Source organism: Sus scrofa, chromosome 11 (genome assembly GCF_054392235.1).
Source record: "Sus scrofa isolate SSC_HxYL_T2T_F1_AM1 chromosome 11, Sscrofa_HxYL_maternal_Yorkshire_Landrace_v2.0, whole genome shotgun sequence".
Lineage (NCBI taxonomy): Eukaryota > Metazoa > Chordata > Mammalia > Artiodactyla > Suidae > Sus > Sus scrofa.
In genome coordinates, this window is record NC_139393.1 from 6,563,455 (window position 1) to 6,583,598 (window position 20,144).

Consider the following 20,144-nt stretch of genomic DNA (forward strand, 5'->3'; position numbering starts at 1 on the left):
AGGGGAACTCCTGTACTTGCTCTTAAGAGCCTCACGATGAATTATAAACATGAGTCAACATCACATTACTGAAAGGTAGCAGGTAGGAATTCCCCAGCCTTTTAAGGTTAGGCTGCATAGATTAGATCACTTGCAAAACTGCCTTGCCCCCAGTTCCAATGTCTGTCTCACTTGTGCCCATACACATGTATGTACACACACACACACCCTGCACCCCCGTATCCCCCCCACAACCACCCCATACACCTCCCCCCGCCCCGCCGCGCACACACACGGGGCACCCACATTGCGGGTGCTGTTTCCTCAATGCCCTGCCTGGAGAAACTCTTCCTCAAACCTCGTCCCAACCCGCTCTCAGCTCTCTCTAGGTCATGGCCTCTACTTTTCTTTGGTCTTTCTCTTGACTCGCACTTGCAGGCTTAAGACACACAGGATCTTTCGTGGGAGAAGGACGGGCTCCTGTCACAGAGTCCTCCTTTTCTGTCTTAGCAACCGGCTAACCTCTCCCAATCCCACAGGGCCTTTGGGTCCCCCTGCCGTGACCCTGACTCTCGACTTCAGGTGGAGCATCACAGACCCCAGGCATAACTCCTGTCTGTTGTCAGTGAGGTCAGGCTCCAGCAAGCACCGTTCACCCTTCATTCGAGGTCCAGGTAACAAAACAACAGTCCTGGGAAAAAAAAGACGTGAGGTGCTGCCTGAAGAACCATCCTCAGAGGAGAGCGGCCAGAACACTGATTGCAGGAAAGCACGGTCTCAGTGTTCAGATGGAGAAGGTTGTGTTACAGAAACAAAACCCTTCCGCTTAATTCACCCTGGACACGGTCGAGAGCACTCAGAAAAGAAGGCCAAGAAAAAGCCCTACGAGTCGTCATGAATTCACCAAGAACAAATTGGGCCAGGCTGGCCTTGTCTTCACTGGTGAGCAGGCTGGTAAATGAGAAGAGCCAGTCTTTTTTTTCTGGTCTTTTGTCGGAGGTCCCATCATGGCGCAGCGGACACGAATCCAACTAGGAACCGTGAGGTTGCGGGTTTGATCCCTGGCCTCACTCACTGGGTTAAGGATCCAGCGTTGCCGTGAGATGTGGTGTAGGTCGCAGATGCGGCTGGGATCCTGCATTGCTGTGGCTGCGGTGTAGGCCGGCAGCTACAGCTCCGATTGGACCCCTAGCCTGAGAACCTCCACATGCTGAGAGTGCAGCACCCCCCCCCCAAAAAAATGTCTTTTGTCCTTCTAGGGCTGTACCCACAGCACATGGAGGTTCCCAGGCTAGGGGTTGAATCAGAGCTGTAGCCGCCGGCCTACACCAGAGCCACAGCAACGCCAGATCCGAGCCATGTCTGCGACCTACACCACAGCTCAGGGAAACGCCAGATCCTTAACCCACTGAGCAAGGCCAGGGATCAAACCCACAACCTCATGGTTCCCAGTCGGATTCGTTTCTGCTGTGCCACAACAGGAACTCCGGAAAAGCCAATCTTAACCTCAGCTTCCATACAAGCAGCGGAAGGGGAGCGGAGTAGTTCTAACCTGCCCTCCAGGGATTAGACGTATATCCAGTCTATATTAATCTGTTTCTGCCTCTTAAAATATAAAAGAGAAAAGCTTTAAATGGGGCGATTGTTACATTTAAATACTTGGACAGCTGTTGTGTAGAAAGGGATTCGATTTCAGAGGGCAGACCCAGGGTAAGTGTGTGCAACTCACAGGCAGGCGGTTTCGGGCTCCATATAGGGGAAAACTATCTCACACTTAGAACAGAGTTTCTTAAACCTGAGTCATGTACAGACCCCCTCGCAGAGAAAAATATTCTTGCAGATCCCTAGGGTTTACAAATATTTTTCTTTAACATTTAAAAAAAAAAATCAAGCTGTAGTTGATGTACAGCATTATATTAGTTTCAGGTTTGAAACAGAGTGATTCAGTATTTTTAGACTATACTCCATTTAAAGTGATTACAAAACAATGGCTGTATTCCCCGTGCCGTACGACATATCCTTTTTGCTTATCCATTTTTATAGCAGTTTGTTTCTTAAGCCTATTATCCCACACCTGTGCCTTGACCGTCCCCTTTCCCCACTGGAAACCACTAGTGTGTTCTCTATACCCGTGAGTCTGTTTCTGTTTTGTTATATACATTCGTTTGTTTTATTTATTAGATTCCACGTAGAATTTTTATCATACGGTATCTATCTTTCTCTGTCTGTCTTATTTCACTGAGCATAATATTCTCAAGGTCCATTGATATTGCTCCAAATGGCAGAATCTCCTTCTTTGTATGGCACGCACACGCACATGCACACGCACACACACGAATATCTACATATACACCACATTTTCTTCATTCATCTATGGATGGGCACTTGGCTTGCTTCCGCATCTTGGCTGCCATAAATAATGCTGCTGCAAACACCAGGGTGCACACATCTTTTCAAATGAGTGCTTTCAGTTTCTTGGGACACACACTCAGGAGTGGAATTGCGGAATCATGTGGTAGTTCTACTTTTAGTTTTGGAGGAACCCCCACATTGACGTCCACAGTGACTGCACTAGTTTACACGCCCACCAGCAGTGTGTAAGTGTTTCTTTTCGCCACATCCTTGCCAACGTTTGTTATGTGTGGTCTTTTTGATGGTAGCCATTCTGACAGCTGTGAGGTGTTCTCATGGCGACTTTGACTCACATTTCTCTGGTGTAATTATAGTGACCATTTTTTCATGTGGCTGTTGGCCTTCTGCCTGTCTTCTCTAGAAAAACATCTATCAAGGTCTTCTGCCCACGTTTAATTGTGTTTTGTTTGTTTTTTTTTTTGATACTGAGTTGTATGAGCTGTTACATATTTTGGATAGTCCCCTCCTATCAGTCATATCATGTACAAATATTTTCTCTAAAGCATTTCTTAATTATGGGCATATGACTAGGTATAAAGTCCCTATACTCACAGTGGTGCAAACTTACAAATTAAACTACGCCTCCAAATGCAAAGGCAAATGCAAACTACAATGTCAGCGATATTGCAATAGCCTTATAATAATGTGAGAAATACTATTTGCTGAAACAAACATCACCTTTCAGGATGTGAACACGGCAGCGATGACGGCGTCTGCCTTGGGGAGGGCGGACCACAGCACGTCTTGGGGTAACTCCAAGCAAACCCGTTTCTTCTTCTGAACCACAGACAAACCTTCATGTCTGAGGCGTGTGAGTTTCCATCACTAAAACTGACATCACGTGTTGCCTATTAAGTCCAACTCTGTTCCTGTCTTACTCATCCGGGACAATTAAAGCGGAACCGGTCTCGAAACACAAAAGCAAGGTAAGACTGAAAATCTCTCTGGTGGTCCTCGGACAAAAAGGAGTCATTGCATTTGTCAAAACTCCTAGGATGTATAACGCAGAGAATGAACCCTAGTGCCAAGTATGGGCTTTAATGAATAAGAATGTATTACTATGGGCTCCTCAACTGTGACGAATACGCCACCCGGACGGAAGCTGTTAATCGTGGGAACTGGAGGTGGAGGAGTCAGGGCTGGAAGGTGAGTTTACACTTTTCACTCAGTTTCTCTGTAAACCTCAAACCACTCGTCCACATAAAGTGTACTAATTAAAAAAGAAACGCGTCACCGGAGGAGGCGCACGTATCACTTCCTTTTGGATGGCGATCCCAAGGAAAAGACAAAAATTTGCAGATCGTTTTTAGAACTCTGAGGCCTCCAAGAGTATGTCTGTGTGTTCCATACAGTTGAAGAAATGCTGAAATCGAGGGCGCAGGGATGGAATGGGGTCTTCTGAAAGGCTGCTGGCGCTCTTGCTTCAGAGTGTTCCAGAAGATGTCTGGAAGTCGCCTCTCAAAGATGTCCCGCCGGCGATACTTCCTTCTGGAGAGTGGTCAGAACACAGGATCTCTAATTGCAAGATGATATAGTTCCAGGTTTTAAGGAAGAGTTAACCCTCCATTAATTGGCTTTTAGCTCTATTTTACTCAGACTGCAGTGGGCCCAGTGCCAGGGCAGCAATGTGCTTGAACTTGTAGCTGTCTAAGTCTCTCTCCTAATTCCCACAACTCTGTCCAAAGAGCAACACTTTCATTTAGGCCAACCGATTGTCAATTTTTGGTCCTGGGAAAGAATAACTCATAAAGCCCACTTCATTCCAGCGAACACAGACTGCATTCCTTTCCGATGGCCGATCACATTCCACTCCGAGCTACGGACCATAGCTATGGCTCCGCTTGACATCTTTGGGCAATTCATTCCCTGTTCTCTTAGAGAAACTCTAGAAAACCTTTCTATTTCATTATTCCTTATGGAAAAGATTTTCCTTCCAGGAATCTGACGTTATGAAAGGTCTGTAAAAGACTCCTGTAATTCTAAACTTAAAAAAAAAAAAAAAACCCACTTTTTAATACTTTATTGAATTCACATGTGTGCATTTTTGTTGTTTTAGCAAATGGCACTGGCATGTTAGAATGTGCAAAATCAGGAGCACTGAGTAAGTGGAACCCTCATTTAGATATCATTGCGTCTACATATTTAATTTCTTCAGCTGCAGTAGACTCGTTTCCCATCTGAAAGTAAGGAAGCTGGATCCTAGTCGTAAACGTGGGTGTCTCCCGGAGGCGCAGCACCCACATTTTCTGGTTCCCGTCTGCTCTCTCCCCTGTCCTCTTAGCTCTGACTTTTCACACTTCTGATTTGGGACTTCCAGAAAGGACGGCTGGCAGAGAGGCACGGCTTTTCATCGCCACCTACCGTCTGCTTCAAGAACTGCACTAGCATTTCAGACGGCCTCGTCCCAGACCCCTGAGGGCCCACCGCTCTCCCAACCGCAGAAAGAGGAAATGTTTCAGAAAGAATAAAGGAAATGCAATAGGAGGAGTAAAGTGGAAGAACAAGTGAACATTCAAAGATACGTCTGAAAGGGCTGCAAAATGAGTCGCCAAGGAAAAATCTGTTTCTATCTCTATCTTGCTATTTCCAAAAGTTCCCGTATTTATAAACGGTCACAGTCAATATTGAATAGGTTGCAGTGAGATGCTGTTTTCAATGTACTAAGCTCTAGAAATTACTCTCAAGTCGAATTAAAAGCCGTCCTTTGATAACATATCTACTGAATGATGTAAACACACTTGTTTTTGTGATTGCTATCCCAGTGTGTTCCCTGTTTGAAGGACATGATAAAGTTAGCAGCAAGGTATTTTTGCACCAAGGAACAATCTAAAAAAAGACACAACATGCCTCCCTGATGTGTAGAGATTCTTCTATTTTTCACTGCAGGGGAAATTTTTTTTCCTACTTTCACCAGTTTCAGGAAAGGGTGGGTTAGAGTCAGGGGCTTCCTGAAACTTTTCAGAACAAGAATTCTAATGAAGCAGTGTGTTTAGAGGGGGTCCCCTGAGAATCGTGTTTTGGAACATACCGACCCCATGTGGTATTATCTTTGCCACCTTTTGCAGTTTCGTGAGATTTATTTTTAATCTTTAACAAAGCATGCCTGTGTTTATCCTAAGTTATGAAAAAGTGTAATCATTGAAAACAAAACTTTAAAAAATAATTAAATATACAATGCTGAAACATAAAAGTCAGACAGAATGTTACTTGAACAAGAAAGAGCTTCCTAAAGATCAAAGAGTGCTGTTTGTTTTATTTGCTAAAGACAAATAACAAGCACTTTCACTTTAAGGGATTCGAAGGCTACTTGAAGGAGGTTAGACGGCTGCACTGCCCAACCCCCGCCAAGATAAAGGCTTCCCACCCCCTCGTATTCGGAGCTGGAAAGTTTACTTATTTACATTAAAAACATATATTTCGTGTTTGGAATGGAATGTTGAGATTTGACTGAAGACAGTACATGAATCAAGCCAATGGCATTTTGGGGCATGTCTTTCAATCTTACTTAAAATTACGGATGAAAGAGGCAGTACTGGGGCCTTTCCTTTGTGTATGGGCCGTATATAACCAGTGCAGCCCCGAACAGGAACTAGAGCTGCCTGGGCTTCTGCGTCCATCTCGGATGCAAGTGCTTCCGAGTTCAGGGCGGCTCTCACACTGTGCCGATTTAACACTACCTTTAATAAAGAAGGGAAGGATGGAGTTCCTGTCGTGGCTCAGAGGAAACGAACCCGACTAGGAACAAAGAGGTTGCAGGTTCGATCCCTGGCCTTGCTCACTGGTTAAGGATCTGGCCATGAGCTGTGCTGTCGGTTGCAGGCGCAGCTCGGACCACGCATTGCTGTGGCTGTGGCGTAGGCTGTCAACTACAGCTCCAATTCGACCCCTAGCCTGGGAAGCTCCATATGCAGTGGGTGCGCCCCTAAAAAACAAACAAACAAACAAAGGGAAGGAATGTGTTTTTAGAGCAGTGAAAACCCTTTTTTCCCTAAGTACCTACTGATTTGGGTTTTAAGTTAGTGATATTAGCTAGTTAAGTCGGTTAGGGGCTGACATGTCAGAATAGGATATGATGGAAATACATCTTCAGTTCAATTGGTGGTGGCCTGGAAGAGACAGGTTTGTACAATGATGGTCCTTCCTTTTATGGGGCCGTTGTAATCAGCCCCAGCAACTTGGTGCAATATCCAGTCGTTTCCAGTTTGCAGTTATCACATAAGCCCTACAAGAATACTATTCAAGAAAAACAACAGTTCTTTTCATTTATTTTGTATATGTCCCCTCCAAACAGCTTCACAATAGGTGGGACTTTTTTTTTTTTGCTTTTTAGGGCTGCACCCACCACGTATGGAGGTTCCCAGGCTAGGGGTCCAATTGGAGCTACAGCTGCTGGCCTATGCCACAGCCACAGCAACACCAGATCCGAGCTGCGTCTGTGACCTACACCACAGCTCATGGCAATGCTGGATCCTTAACCCACTGAGTGAGGCCAGGGATTGAACCCACACCCTCATGGTTCCTAGTTTCCCCTGCGCTGTGATGGGAGCTCCTGTTGGCTATTTTTAATGAAAGCTTTCAGCAAATGTTTTGCATGTGGTTAGATTGTGATTTCTGGCTTTTCACCACATTGATGCTGAATTTTTTAGCCCAAGAAGTAAATAAAGCAAAATAGTTCAGAGCTTGAGCTTTAGAACCTGACGGATTCACTGACTTGTGTGATCTGGCCAGTCACTGAGGGTTTCCAAGACTTAATCTGCCCATTTGCCAAATGGCAAATATTAATAGTATTTAACCTGAAAGGTTTGAACACAGAATCAAATGCACGGGGCCTGGTATTGACATGATAGCTATTGCTACAATAAGGAAGGATGCATGTCTAAGACCTTAAACCAGTAACAAGGAACCTAAAAGATGGCACATTACCTCTTCTCACCTCGGGTCCTTTCTGCTGTAGTTCCATGGAATGATCTGGAAGTTCTTAGAACGCTCCTCAGTGGACAGGCTTCAGGCTCACGCCATGAGGGGTAAGAGAGGGTCCTGAAGCAGAGTAAACCTGCTAAATACAGACAGGACAGAATGGTCATGCTGAAGGGGGTTCTGTGGATCCAATCATGCCTCAACAACTCTACGTGGGACTGAACTTCGTTGCAGCATGTGATAAACAGCCATGGCTTCAGGAAATCTTACAAAAAACAAACCACCCTCTCCCTTCTCATGGTTGGGAAAGCAGTAATGAAAATATTCCAAACATCAGCTAGTGCCTCAGTTCACAGTTCTGGAATGCCTTGAATCAGCAACTGACTTTGTTTTGCTTAGTTTACATCAACGGGAGGCATTGCGGCAGAACAGCGACGCGAGGCAGAGCTGTCGTTATTGTCTTAAAAAGTATGTCACAGTAGTGTTATCCATGATTGCTCGTGATTGTTGATTGACAATTTATAATAACACACCTACCACAACGGCTAGAAAGGTAGTTCATGTGTATGAGAGATAATAAAAGTAAGTTCTAGAATGAAGCAGGGTAGGGGACTAGTGCTTTTAAAAAGGAAGAAACAGGACTAATGGATTGGGGTGGACTGGTTCTGTCATATCAGGATTCCAAAGAGTTGTTCCAGCCTGCAGAGGCCTGAGCTTGGCCCCTGTCTCTTCAATGTGTTTTGTACGGAGGTTTCCAGTTTCTAATCGACTGAGTGATTTTTTAAAAAACCCTTTCATCCACTGCATGATTAACAGTGGTATTTGGACTGAGTCTACAACGCTTTCCCTAACATTAGTGTCACAGTCCCTTTGCAGGTCTGGACTCAGAGCAGCTTCGGCCTGAGTGTGGCTGGCTCCATGAAGGCAGAAGGGCTGAGAGGGCCCCGCCGTATCTGTACTGCAATGTTTTTTTAGAGTCACATCCTGATCTGCAAAATTATTGGTGAGTAGACAGTGGCAGCTCCGATCCCATAACTCTACCTACTACAGAAATAGAATTTCAGACTCTTTCAGCATGGACATTGTCTAGAGAAAACTATATCTAGGTCTTCCCTGATAAATTATATGATTCAGTGCTTTGTTTCTATCAACTAAAGTTAGAAACTCAGAGTGACTCACTTTTCTTTTTTGCATGCACCTAAGTGAACAAGGAAGTTCGACTGCTTCTGGTGTTGCTTTCTTTAAAAGAAAAAAGGAAAGACTTGCTTCTTCTCAAGTATCCTTTTTAGGTCAGCAGTTTTGAAGTTCAAGACTTATTGGTATCCCAGCGGAAAGGGCTGATGCTCTGGTTTATCACGACTGCCTCTGAATGGAGTTCTTCCACGGCTGGAGAAAGGAAAACATTTGTTGTACTAATACTGAATGTGCTTCCTGTGTAAAATAACCTTTAACTCTGCGGAGATCCCCCGTTTTAATGCCCGGGGCACAGTGGAAATAGAAGGAAACCCTAGCTCCCCGCGGCAGCCACGCTCCCCTCCCCCAGGCAGGTCAAGGTGCAGCCCTGCTTAGGACAGAATGGTGCTCGGGGATTGTTCAGATGGGCTCCTGTTTCTCCTATTTTATTTGTTTAAAAGTGTGTGTGACATTCTGACCCGTGAAGAAGGCTGGGCCGTGTCAGCCTGGGATCACAGGGTGGACGGACCTGGAGGATCCAGGGTCTCCCGCATCTGCCGTGGGGGTCAGAGGGCATTTTGTCAACTGAAGGACCGGCTCTCAAACCCCAAGCCAGACGCACATTCCCGTATCTCCTTATCTTCATTATAAAAGTTCGCCTGAGTCTCCGGTGACTGCCCCGAGCATCGGAACTTCTGTTTCTAGGCAGAACCTGAAATGGGATTCCCTGCACCGAACAAGGGGAAACCCAGCAGCGTCAACTAGAAGAAGAGGGTGTTCGAAGTAGTTGTGTCTGTGATGGGGAGAGGAGGCTAACACAGGCCCTCGGAGCTTCCCTGGAGTGCTGGCACGACGTGCCCTCAGCAGGACACATGCCCTTCTGTCTCGGCACATCACCCATGAGCCACGCAGGGAGCAATGTGTGAACAGATCCATCAACGGCATCTCTGCGTCCAGCTCACCTGCAGACTGTGCCTTCTTAAAAGACAGGCCTACTTTTTTTTTTTTTTTTTTTTTTTTTGTCTTTTTAGGGCCACACCCATGGCACATGGAGGTTCCCAGGCTAAGAGTCTAATCGGACTGTAGCCACCAGCCTACACCAGAGCCACAGCAACACGGATCTGAGCAACCTACACCACATCTCACGGCAATGCCAGATCCTCAACCCACTCACTGAGTGAGGCCAGGGATCCAACCCGCAACCTCATGATTCCTAGTCGGATTCGTTGGCTCCGCGCCACAATGGCAACTCCCCACCCCTTTTAAAAGACAGCTGAACTGACTGGGGGAGCGGAGCAAAGGGGACTAGCTGTTTTGACGGCTCTCATTCTGTCTCCTCTCTTCTTTGTCCTCCCCACTCACTCTGGCAACTCCCTTCCGATTAACCTTTCTTTTTCTTTTCTCCTTGGCCGTGGCAGGCAGCAACTTCATGTGGGATCTCAGTTCCCAGGCTAGGGACTGAACCTGGGCCACAGTGGTCAAAGCGTCGAATCCTAACCTCTAGACCACCAGGGAACTCTCTGGTCATCATGTTGTTTTTGGTTTGTTTTTTGATTAATCTTCATTTTCATTTGTTTGCTTCCTCCTAAGAATGATTGGTCCCAGTGAGTACAGACCAAACCTAATGACACAAGAGTCCTGTATTTCACATGTTTTAGAATGCATTTCTGGTTCCTCAAACTCCAGCTAGGTCTGACAAGCTATGGTGTCGTGGAAGGAACACCTCCTGGTACCTGGTAGGTATCTGATGTTAGCCTGTCTTTTTTAATTAATCGGTAGGTCAGCTATAGGTTTTTGATTTCAAAAAATTCTTAAATGTAATCAAATTCATCCATATTTTCAGAAATTTTCAAAGACAAAATAGATTTCTCTACACATGATACAAAATGATAGACATTCGAGCACACACTGTTCCAGTGTTTGTTGCACACGATGGGAGAAATAAAGGATGGTGTTTTGATTAAGATTTTTTTTTTTTTTTTTTGGGTTTTTTTGGGTTTTTGCTATTTCTTGGGCCACTCCCACGGCATATGGAGGTTCCCAGGCTAGGGGTCGAATCGGAGCTGTAGCTGCCGGCCTACGCCAGAGCTACAGCAACACGGGATCCAAGCCGAGTCTGCAACCTACACCACAGCTCACGGCAACACCGGATCGTTAACCCACTGAGCAAGTGCAGGGACCGAACCCGCGACCTCATGGTTCCTAGTCGGATTCGTTAACCACTGCGCCACGACAGGAACTCCAAGATTCATTTTGGATGCAAAAGAATACATGACTAAAGAGTACACATTAAACAAGGTAATTATTTTCTTCCAATAGTATGAAGCCTGGAAGTAGGCAATTCCGTGCCCGGTGAGGTTATCAAGGATCTGGATTCTGTTTCTCCATTCTTATATTTGTAAACTCATGACTGCAAAATGATTCTCATAGTTCCAATGCTCATAATTGTATTCAAAGAAGGTGGTGGCGGAGGGGGCAAGGACAGGCAAGGGTAAATGTGAATTTTTTGTAGGGGTTCTTTCTTTTGGGGGGCGGGGGTGGGGGCAGGCCCATAGCATGCGGAAGTTCCCAGGCCATGGATCAAACCCACATTACAGCAGTGACCCAAATCACTGCAGTGACACCACTGGATCCTTAACCTGCTGAGCAACCATGGAGATATACCCTCCAGTTCAAGGCAGGATATAAAAAGACATTTCTACCAACACACACTGTGGGCAAAGGCAGACAAAAAGAAAATCTTAAAAGCAGTCACAGAAAAACACGTATTATTCACAAAGGAACAAGGGATTCTGGGTGTACTTATCCAAAGCAACACAGATTCTAGAAAGCAGTGGAATACAATATCTTCAAAAATGCAGAGAGAAAATAATTGACAGCCTATATTTCCATACCCAGCAAAAACTATTTTTCAAGAATGAGAGTAAAATAAAAAGCATTTTCTGAGAAACTATGAAATAAGAGTTTACTATCCACTCACTAGAGAAACTTCTACAGGACAGAGAAAACTGATTTTCTTCAGGATGAAGAAAACTGATCCCAGAAAGAAGGTGAGAGGTCCAAGTCAGCAAAGAAAATGATAACTACATGAATAAGTCTAAACACTCACTGGTTATGTCAAATAATAATTTCTTAATCATAGGATTAAGAAATACAGAATCAAAATGCTGGTTAAAAAACAACGGCATGTAAGTAGGAAGGAGGTGATAAGAATAAGGCATTCAAAAGTCTGTACTTTGGGAGGTTAAAACACATTTTTTAGGCCATGTCTGTGGCATGTGGAAATTCCTGGGCCAGGAATCAAACCCGAGCCACAGCAGTGACAATACCAAATCCTTAACTACTAGGCCACCAGAGAACTCATAAACTGACTACCTTAAGACATTAAATTTTACATATTATTAGTTATACACTCTACTAAATTGCACACATGTATATTAAAAATTCTAGGACATCCAATAAATATTTAAAAAGCAAAGGTATAAGCTCTAAACTAATAAAGGGAAAAATGGATTAAGAGAAAAGTAAAACATAAAACTTAATCCAAAAAAAAGTAGCAAAGATTTTAAAAAGAATATAGAGGAGTTCCTGTTGTGGCGCAGCGGTAATGAACCTGACAAGCATCTGTGAGGATGAGGGTCTGATCCTTGGTCTTGCTCAGTGGGTTCAGGATCTGGTGTTGCTGTGAGCTGTGGTGAAGGCTCGCAGCTGCAGCTCCGACTGGAAGCCTGGGAACTTCCATATGCCGCATGTGTGGCCCTAAAAATAAAATCAAATAAAGAATATAGAAAAAGTAGAATCTAATTCATAAAATATGATGGTAGAAATGGAATCTAAATATATTAAAATAAGAATAAGGGTAAGGGGAAAACACCAGGTCCAGGCAGGTTTATCAAGATGTGAGGAATGGATGACTGCAGTCTTAAACTGTCTCAAAGAATTTTTATTAAAGGAGGAACCTTCCATAACTAATTGTATGAAGCTAGTGTAACTTTATACAAAAACCAGACAAGAAAAAAGTTACAGTCCAACTTCATTCTTGACCATAGATGCAAAGATCTTAAACAAAATATTAATAACTATGTATTTTATATACAGATGATGGTAATGATCAAATGGGTTTATTCCAAGGACGGAAAGTTGTTGCACTATTAAAGAATTTATTAATGTAATTTACCATATGAACAGATTAAAAGAGAGGAACTGTAAGGTCATTTCAAAAGAGGCTGATAAAAAAGCATTCAAAAAAACTTACAAGGCATTTATAATAAAAGCAAACAAAAAACTCATAGCCAAAAAGGAAAAGAATATCCTTAACCTATCCAATAAAGGTTATCTGCAAAAACATCTCCCGCAAATATAATACTCCACTGTAAAAATTTAAAAGCATTTCCTTTAAAAATAAGCATTAAGAAAAGGAGATAAGCTATTGCCATTCTGATTAACTTTGTGCTGGAGCTCTAGCCATTGCAGAGCATCAAGAAAAATAACAAAGGAGTATAAGCACTGGAGAGGAAGAGACCAAATTATCATTATTTATAAATTAAATGTCTATGAAGAAAACACAAAACATCTACCACAATTATAAGAAATAGGAAAATTTATCAAGGTCGCTAGGTAGATATAGAGTCAACAGGCAAAAGTAGGTTGTATTTCTATTTACCAGCAAAAATGCCCACAAATTTTAACTTTAAAAGGATATCAGGGAATTCCTATTGAGACTTGGCAGTAACAAACCCGACTAGTATCCATGAGGATTCAGGTTCGATCCCTGGCCTCACTCAGCGGGTTAAGGATCCAGCTTTGCCGTGAGCTGTGTTGTAGGTCACAGACACGACTTGGATCCCACATTGCTGTGGCTGTGCTGTGGGTGTGGCCCTAAAAATACACACACTAAAAAAATCATTTACAATAGCACAAAAAAAAAGGGTATCTAGAAATAAATCTAACAAAAATATTTAAGAAATTTCATGTAGAATGTTATAAAAACTTATAGAAATATATATAAAACACCTAAGTAAACGAAAAATATATCACATGAATGAAGTTCTATCATAAAGTTGTCAATCCTCCCCAGACTCCATAGGTTTCATAAAAATCCAAATAACCTCTTTAACTCAAGTTAAATTTGTGCAAACTACCAGAGATAGCTTAGTTACTTCTCAAGGAAGAAGAAAATCTTGTCCTATCATATACCAAGAGATATCATAAGGCTATAGTTATTAAGATAATACTGAACTTACACAGATAGACAAATTGACCAATGGAAAAGAAAAGAGAACCCAGAAAATGTAATTTTAAAACTTCCAAAAAACAAAAGTCCAGGACCAGATGTCTTCACAAGTGAATACCATGAAACACTTAGAGAAGTTAATAACACCTATTTTTTTGAAACTCTGTCAAAAAATTGCAGAGATGGAGTTCCCATTGTGGCTCAGCAGTTTAAGAATCCAACTAGTATCCATGAGGATGAGGGTTTGATTCCTGGCCTCGCTCAGTGGGATAATAAGATCTGGCATTACCACAAGCTGTGGCATAGCTCGAAGCTGCATCTCATATCCCGCACTGCTGTGGCTGTCACATAGGCCAGCAGCTGCAGTTCTGATGTGATCCCCAGCCTGAGAACTTCTATATGTCAAAGGTGTGGCACTAAAAGACAAAACAAAACAAACCCCCCCCCAAAAAAAAACCAATGCAGAGAAAGGGACACTCCTAACCTTTCATTAGGCTACCATCACCCTGATATCAAAACCAAAAAAATTACAGGCCACTATCACTGATGAACATAGATGCAAAAACCCTCAATAAAATACTAGCAAATCGAATCCAACAGTTTATTATATACACCATGATCAAGTGGGATTTATTCCAGTGATACAAGGAGTCATCAATATCTGCAAATCAATCAGTGTGATACAACAACAAAATGAAGAATAAAAACCATATGATCATCTCAGTAGATGCAGAAAAAGCTTTTGACAAAATTCAACACTCATGGAGTTCCCGTCGTGGCTCAGTGGTTAACAAATCTGACCAGGACTCATGAGGTTGCAGGTTCGATCCCTGGCCTTGCTCAGTGGGTTAAGGATCCGGTGTTGCTGTGAGCTGTGGTGTAGGTTGCAGATGTGGCTTGGATCCCGAGTTGCTGTGGCTCTGGCGTAGGCTGGCGGCTACAGCTCCGATTTGACCCCTAGCCTGGGAACCTCCATATGCTGTGGGAGCGGCCCTAGAAAAGGCAAAAAAAAGACAAAAAAAAAAAAAAAAAAAAGACAAAAATTCAACACTCATTTCTGATAAAAACTCTCCAGAAAGTGGGCATAGAAGGAAGCTATCTCAATATATAAGACATACCCACATATAAGACAAAGCCCACAGCTAACCTCATTCTTAATGGTGAAAAACAGAAAGCGTTTCCTCTAAGATGAGGAAGAAGACAAGGATGTCCACTCTTGCCACTTTCATTCAACCCAGTTCTGGAGGTTCTCACCATAGTGATCAAAGAAAAAGAAAGAAAGGACTCCAAACTGGAGAAGTAAAACTGTCACCGTTTGTAAATGACACGAGACTATACAAAGAATATCCTAAAATGCTACCAGAAAACTACTGGAGCTCATCCATGAATTCAGTAAAGTCGAAAGATACAAATTTTAGACACAGAAATCTCTCTCATTCCTATATGCTAATAATGAACGATCAGAAAGAATTAAGCAATTCCATTTACTATCACACCAAAAATAATAAAATATCTACGAATAAACCTACCTAAGGAGGCAAAAGACCTATACTCTAAAATCTACAATGTTGATGGGGCATTCCCATCATGGCTCAGCAGTAAAACAAACCCAACTAGCAGCCATGAGGTTGTGGGTTCGATTCCTGGACTCGCTCAGTGGGTTAAGGATCTGGCATTGCTGTGAGTTGTGGTGCAGGTCGTAGAGGCAGCTTAGATCCTGTATTGCTGTGCCTATGGGGCAGGCCAGCAGCTACAGCTCTGATTCAACCCCTAACCTGGGAACTTCCATATGTCATGGGTGCAGCCCTAAACAAACAATCAAACAAAAACTATGACACTGATGAAGGAAATCACAGATGGAAAGATATACCATGTTCTTGAATTGGAAGAATTAATATTATCAAAATGACTATACTATCCAAGGCAATCTACAGATTCAATGCAATCCCTTTCAAGTACCAATGGCATTTTTCACAGAACTAGAACAAGAAATTTAAAATTTTGCTTGGAAACACAAAAGACCCTGAACGGCCAAAGCAATCCTGAGAAAGAAAATCCTGAGCTGGAAGAATCAGGCTCCCTGACTTCATACCGCAAAGCTGTAGTCATCAAAACAGTATGGTACTGGCACGAAAATAGAACTATAGATCAGTGGAACAGCAAAGAAAGCACAGAAATAAATCCATGCACCTATGGTCGATTACTCTAAGACAAAGGAGGCAATACACAATGGAGAAAACAGGCTTGTCTTTTTTTTCCTCTCATTTATAAACATTTTATTGAAGTATAGTTGATTTACAATGTTGTGATTTCTGCTGTACAAAAAAAGTGATTGTTACACATATACACACATCCATTCTTCTTAGTATTCTTTTCCCATATAGATCATCACAGAATATTGGGTAGAGTTCCCTGTGCTGTACCACAGGTTCCTGTTGGCCAGTCATTCCATATACTTAAGGGGGCCTATGGCATTCTCAAACCCCCAGTCCGCCCCACCCCACTTGCCCTCTTTGGGAACCATAAGTTTGTTTTCAAGGTTTGCAAGAGTCTGTTCTGCAATAAGCTCATTTGTATCTTTAGATTTCACATATAAATGAAATCGTATGTTTGTTTTTCACTGTCTAGCTTTGCTTAGTATGATCATTGCTAGGTCCATACATGTTGCTGCAAATGGCATTATTTTATTCTTTTTATGGCTGAATAATATTTCATTGTATATATGTACTACATCTTTTTTATACAGTCTATATATGGCTCTTGTTTTTGCAGCCATTCAGCCAATCTGTCTTTTGTTTGGACTATTCAGTCCATTTACATTTAAGGGAATTATTGTTATGTATATTCTTATTGCCATTTTGTTAACTGTTTTTATTGGTCTTTTTTTTTTTCTTCCCTTCTTTTGTTCTCCTCTCTTGTGGTTTGATGACTATCTTTAGTATTGTGTTTGGATTGCTTTTTCTTATTTGTGCATTTATCTATTGCAGATTTTTGGTTACCATGAGGTTTTGACATAGGAGTCTATGTATATACAGGATTGTTTTAAAATGCTGGTCTCTTTATTGCAAATACATTTCCCAGATCCTACATTTGTACCCTCTTCTCTTGACTGCTGGTTTTGGTAGCATATTTGTGTGTGGATGATTTCCTACCTTTAGTATTTGTTTGCCTTTACTGGTGAGCCTTCTTATTTGTAATTTTCTTATTTTCAGTTGTAGCCTTTTCTTTTCTGCCTAGAGAAGTTCCTTTAGCATTTGTTGTAAAGCTTTTCCCTAGCTGCTTTCAGTATTTTCTCTGTCTTTAAATAATTTTTGTCAGTTTGATTAATGTGTCTTGGGGTATTCCTCCTTGGGTTTATTTTATATGGTACTCACTGTGCTTCCTGAAGTTGAGTGAGTGATTCCTTTCCCATGTTAGGGAAATTTTCAGCTATTATTTCTTCAAATATTTTTCTCCAGCCTGTTCTCTTTCTCCTCCTTCTCCTAATGCAAATGTTGGTGTGTTTAAAGTTGTCCCAGAGTTTTCTTAGACTGTCCTCCATTCTTTCCATTCTTTTCCCTTTATTCTGTTCCACATCAGTGATTTCCGCCAGTCCGTCATCTACCTTGCTTTTCTGTTCTTCTGCCTCCTGTACTATGCTATTTGTTCCTTCTAGTGAATTTATTTTGGTTATTGTGTTGATCATCTCTGCTTGTTGAATCTTTAAATCTTCTACGCCTTTTTAAAAATGTTTCTTCCAATTTATTGATCTTTGCTTCTAATTTGTTTCTCAGATCTTGGATCATCCTTACTAGCATTACTCCAAAGTTTTTTTCAGACAGGTTTCTTATCTCTACTTCACTTAGGTGTTCTTCTGGGGTTTTGTCTTTTTCCTTCACCTAGCTCATATTTCTCTGACTCTTTATTTTGTATAGCTTTTGTGTGGTCTCCTTTTCGCAAGCTAAAGGGTTGTAGTCTTTCTTCTGGTGTCTGTCCCCTTGTGGGTGATGTCGTTACAGGGGCTCATGGCAGGCTTCCTGATGGAGGGAACTGGTGCCTTCCCACTGGTAGGTGGAGCTGAGTCTTCTCCCTCTGGTGGGTGAGGCTTTGTCTCTGGGTGTGATTTAAGGCAGCTGTGTGCCTGGAAGGACTTTAGGCAGCCTGTTTGGTGATGTGTGGAGCTGTGTTCCTCCCCTGTTTGTTCCTTGGCTTGGGGCTTCTCAGCCCTGATGAGTGGGTCCAGATTTTTCCAAAATGGCAGCCTTCGGGGGAGCTCACACTGATGATTATTTCTGGGACCTCTGTGTCCAATGACCTGCCCCACAGTGAGCACCCCCCCACACACACCCTGCTCTCCCAGGAGAGCCTCCAAGACCTACAGGAAGGCCTGATCCAGATTCTTATGGAGTCTCTGCTTTGCCCTGGAAGCCAGTGCACAAGAAACCCTGTGCATCCCCTCCAACAGTGGGGTCTGTTTCCTCCAGTCCTGTGGAGCTCAAGCCTCACTGGCCTTCAACACCAGATGCTTCAGGGGTTCCTCTTGCCAATGCCAAGTGTGGGAACCTGACGTGGAGCTCCAAACTCTCAGTCCTGTGGGAGAGCCTCTGAGATACAGTTATTTTCCAGTCTGTTTCCACCCAGCTGTTAAGGGATTACTTACATCGTGAAAACACCCCTCCTACCATTTCGATGTGACTTCTTCTTTGTGTTTGGGTATAGGATATTTTTTTTGGTAGCTTCCAGTCTGTTTTGTTGATGCCTGTTCAACAGTTAGCTGTAATTTTGGTCCTCTCATGAAAGAAGCTGAGCTTGAGTCCTTCTATGCCACAATCTTTTGATCTGTCAAGACAGGCTTTTCAATAAGTGGTGCTGGGAAAACTGGACAGCTAAGTGCAAAAGAATGAAATTAGAACATTCCCTTATACCATGTATAGAAATAAACTCAAAATGGATTAAAGACCTAAACATAAGGCCAGATACAACAAAACTCTCAGAGGAAAACATAGGCAGAACACTCTGACACAAATTGCAGCAATATATTTTTTGATCCACATCCTAGAATAATGAAAATAAAAAACAAAAATAAACAAATGGGACATAATTAAACTTAAAAGCTTTTGCACAGCAAAGGAAACCACAAAAGAAACAAAAAGACAACCCACAGAATGTGAGAAAATCTTTGGAAATGAAGTGACCAAGAAGGGATTAATCTCCCAAATATACAAATGCCTCATATAGCTTTATATAAAAAAACCAAACAACTCAATTAAAAAATGGTCAGATGCCCTAAACAAACATTTCTCCAAAGAAGACAGATGGCCAAAATCACATGAAAGATGCTTAACATCACTACTTATTAGAGAAATGCAAATCAAAACTAGAATGGGGTACCACCATCACATCACTCAGAACAACCATCATCAAAAAGTCTACAAAAAATAAATGCTGGAGAGGGTGTGGAGAAAAGGGAACCCTCCCACACTGTTGGTGGGAAAGCAAAGTGGTGCAATCACTATGGAGAACAGTATGGAGATTCCTTAAAAAACTAAATATAGAACTATCATATGATTAAGCAGTCCTACTCCTGGATATATATCTGGAGAAAATCACAATTCAAAAAGATATATGCACCCCAATGTTCACTGCAGCTCTATTTACAATAGCCAAGACATGGAAGCAACCTGAATGTCCATTAACAGAGGGATGGATAAAAATGTGGTACAATGGAATATTACTCAGCCATAAAAAATGAAATAATGCCATTTGCGGCAATAAGAGTGGATCTAGAAATTATCATACTCAGTGAGATAAGTCAGACAAAAGACAAATATCATGAGATCATTAATATGCAGAAGCTAAGAAAAATGATACAAAATAACTTATTCACAAAACAGATTCAGACTAAAAGATTTTAAAACCAAACATATGGTTGCCAAAAAGGAAACACAGGGAGAGGGATAAATTAGGAGGTTGGGATTAACACATTCACACTACTATATATAAAATAAATAGGTAATAAGGACCTGTTGTATAACACAGGGAAAGCTACTCAATACTGTGTATAAACCTTTACGGGCAAAGAATCTGAAAAGGAATGACTATATATACGCATGACCGATTCTCTCTGCTGTAGACCTGAATCTAACACAACATTGTAAACCAACTGTACACCAAAAAAATTTTTTTTAAAAAGAGCATTCTAGAATTAGTAAGATAACTGAGCGATGTGGCTAGACACAAGATAAATATAACACACACAGATTCACACATATGTAAGTAGAGAACATATAATATGTAAGTATAGTACAAACATAGTACAGAAGCTCTCTTAATGCACTCCTTTTTTTGTTTGTTTCGTTTTTGGCTTTTTAGGGCCGCACCCATGGCATATAGAAGTTCCCAGGCTAGGGGTCAAATTGAAGCTGTAGCTGCTGGCCTACACCACAGCAAC

The 20,144-nt window shown here is 42.2% G+C and overlaps 1 protein-coding gene across 50 annotated transcripts in view; it reads right to left on the minus strand.

Annotated features, from left to right (window-relative positions):
- Nucleotides 1–20,144, minus strand: part of LOC110255799 (uncharacterized) — a 96,851-nt gene that overhangs the window by 68,259 nt on the left and 8,448 nt on the right. For 6 of the 50 annotated variants that reach the window (XR_014819102.1, XR_014819097.1, XR_014819103.1 and 3 more), the window contains exons 2-3: nucleotides 8,488–8,694; nucleotides 7,315–7,444 (exon numbers count right to left, since the gene is read on the minus strand). Coding sequence is in view for 1 of the 50 variants with exons in the window: in XM_084981402.1 (XP_084837528.1) it covers nucleotides 7,325–7,351 (27 nt within the window). In the remaining 49 variants the exon portion in view is untranslated. Of the gene's footprint in view, nucleotides 1–1,877; nucleotides 6,625–6,822; nucleotides 7,448–8,487; nucleotides 8,695–20,144 lie in introns of those variants that run through there. The other 44 variants (XR_014819085.1, XR_014819101.1, XR_014819111.1 and 41 more) reach the window with 32 other exon arrangements.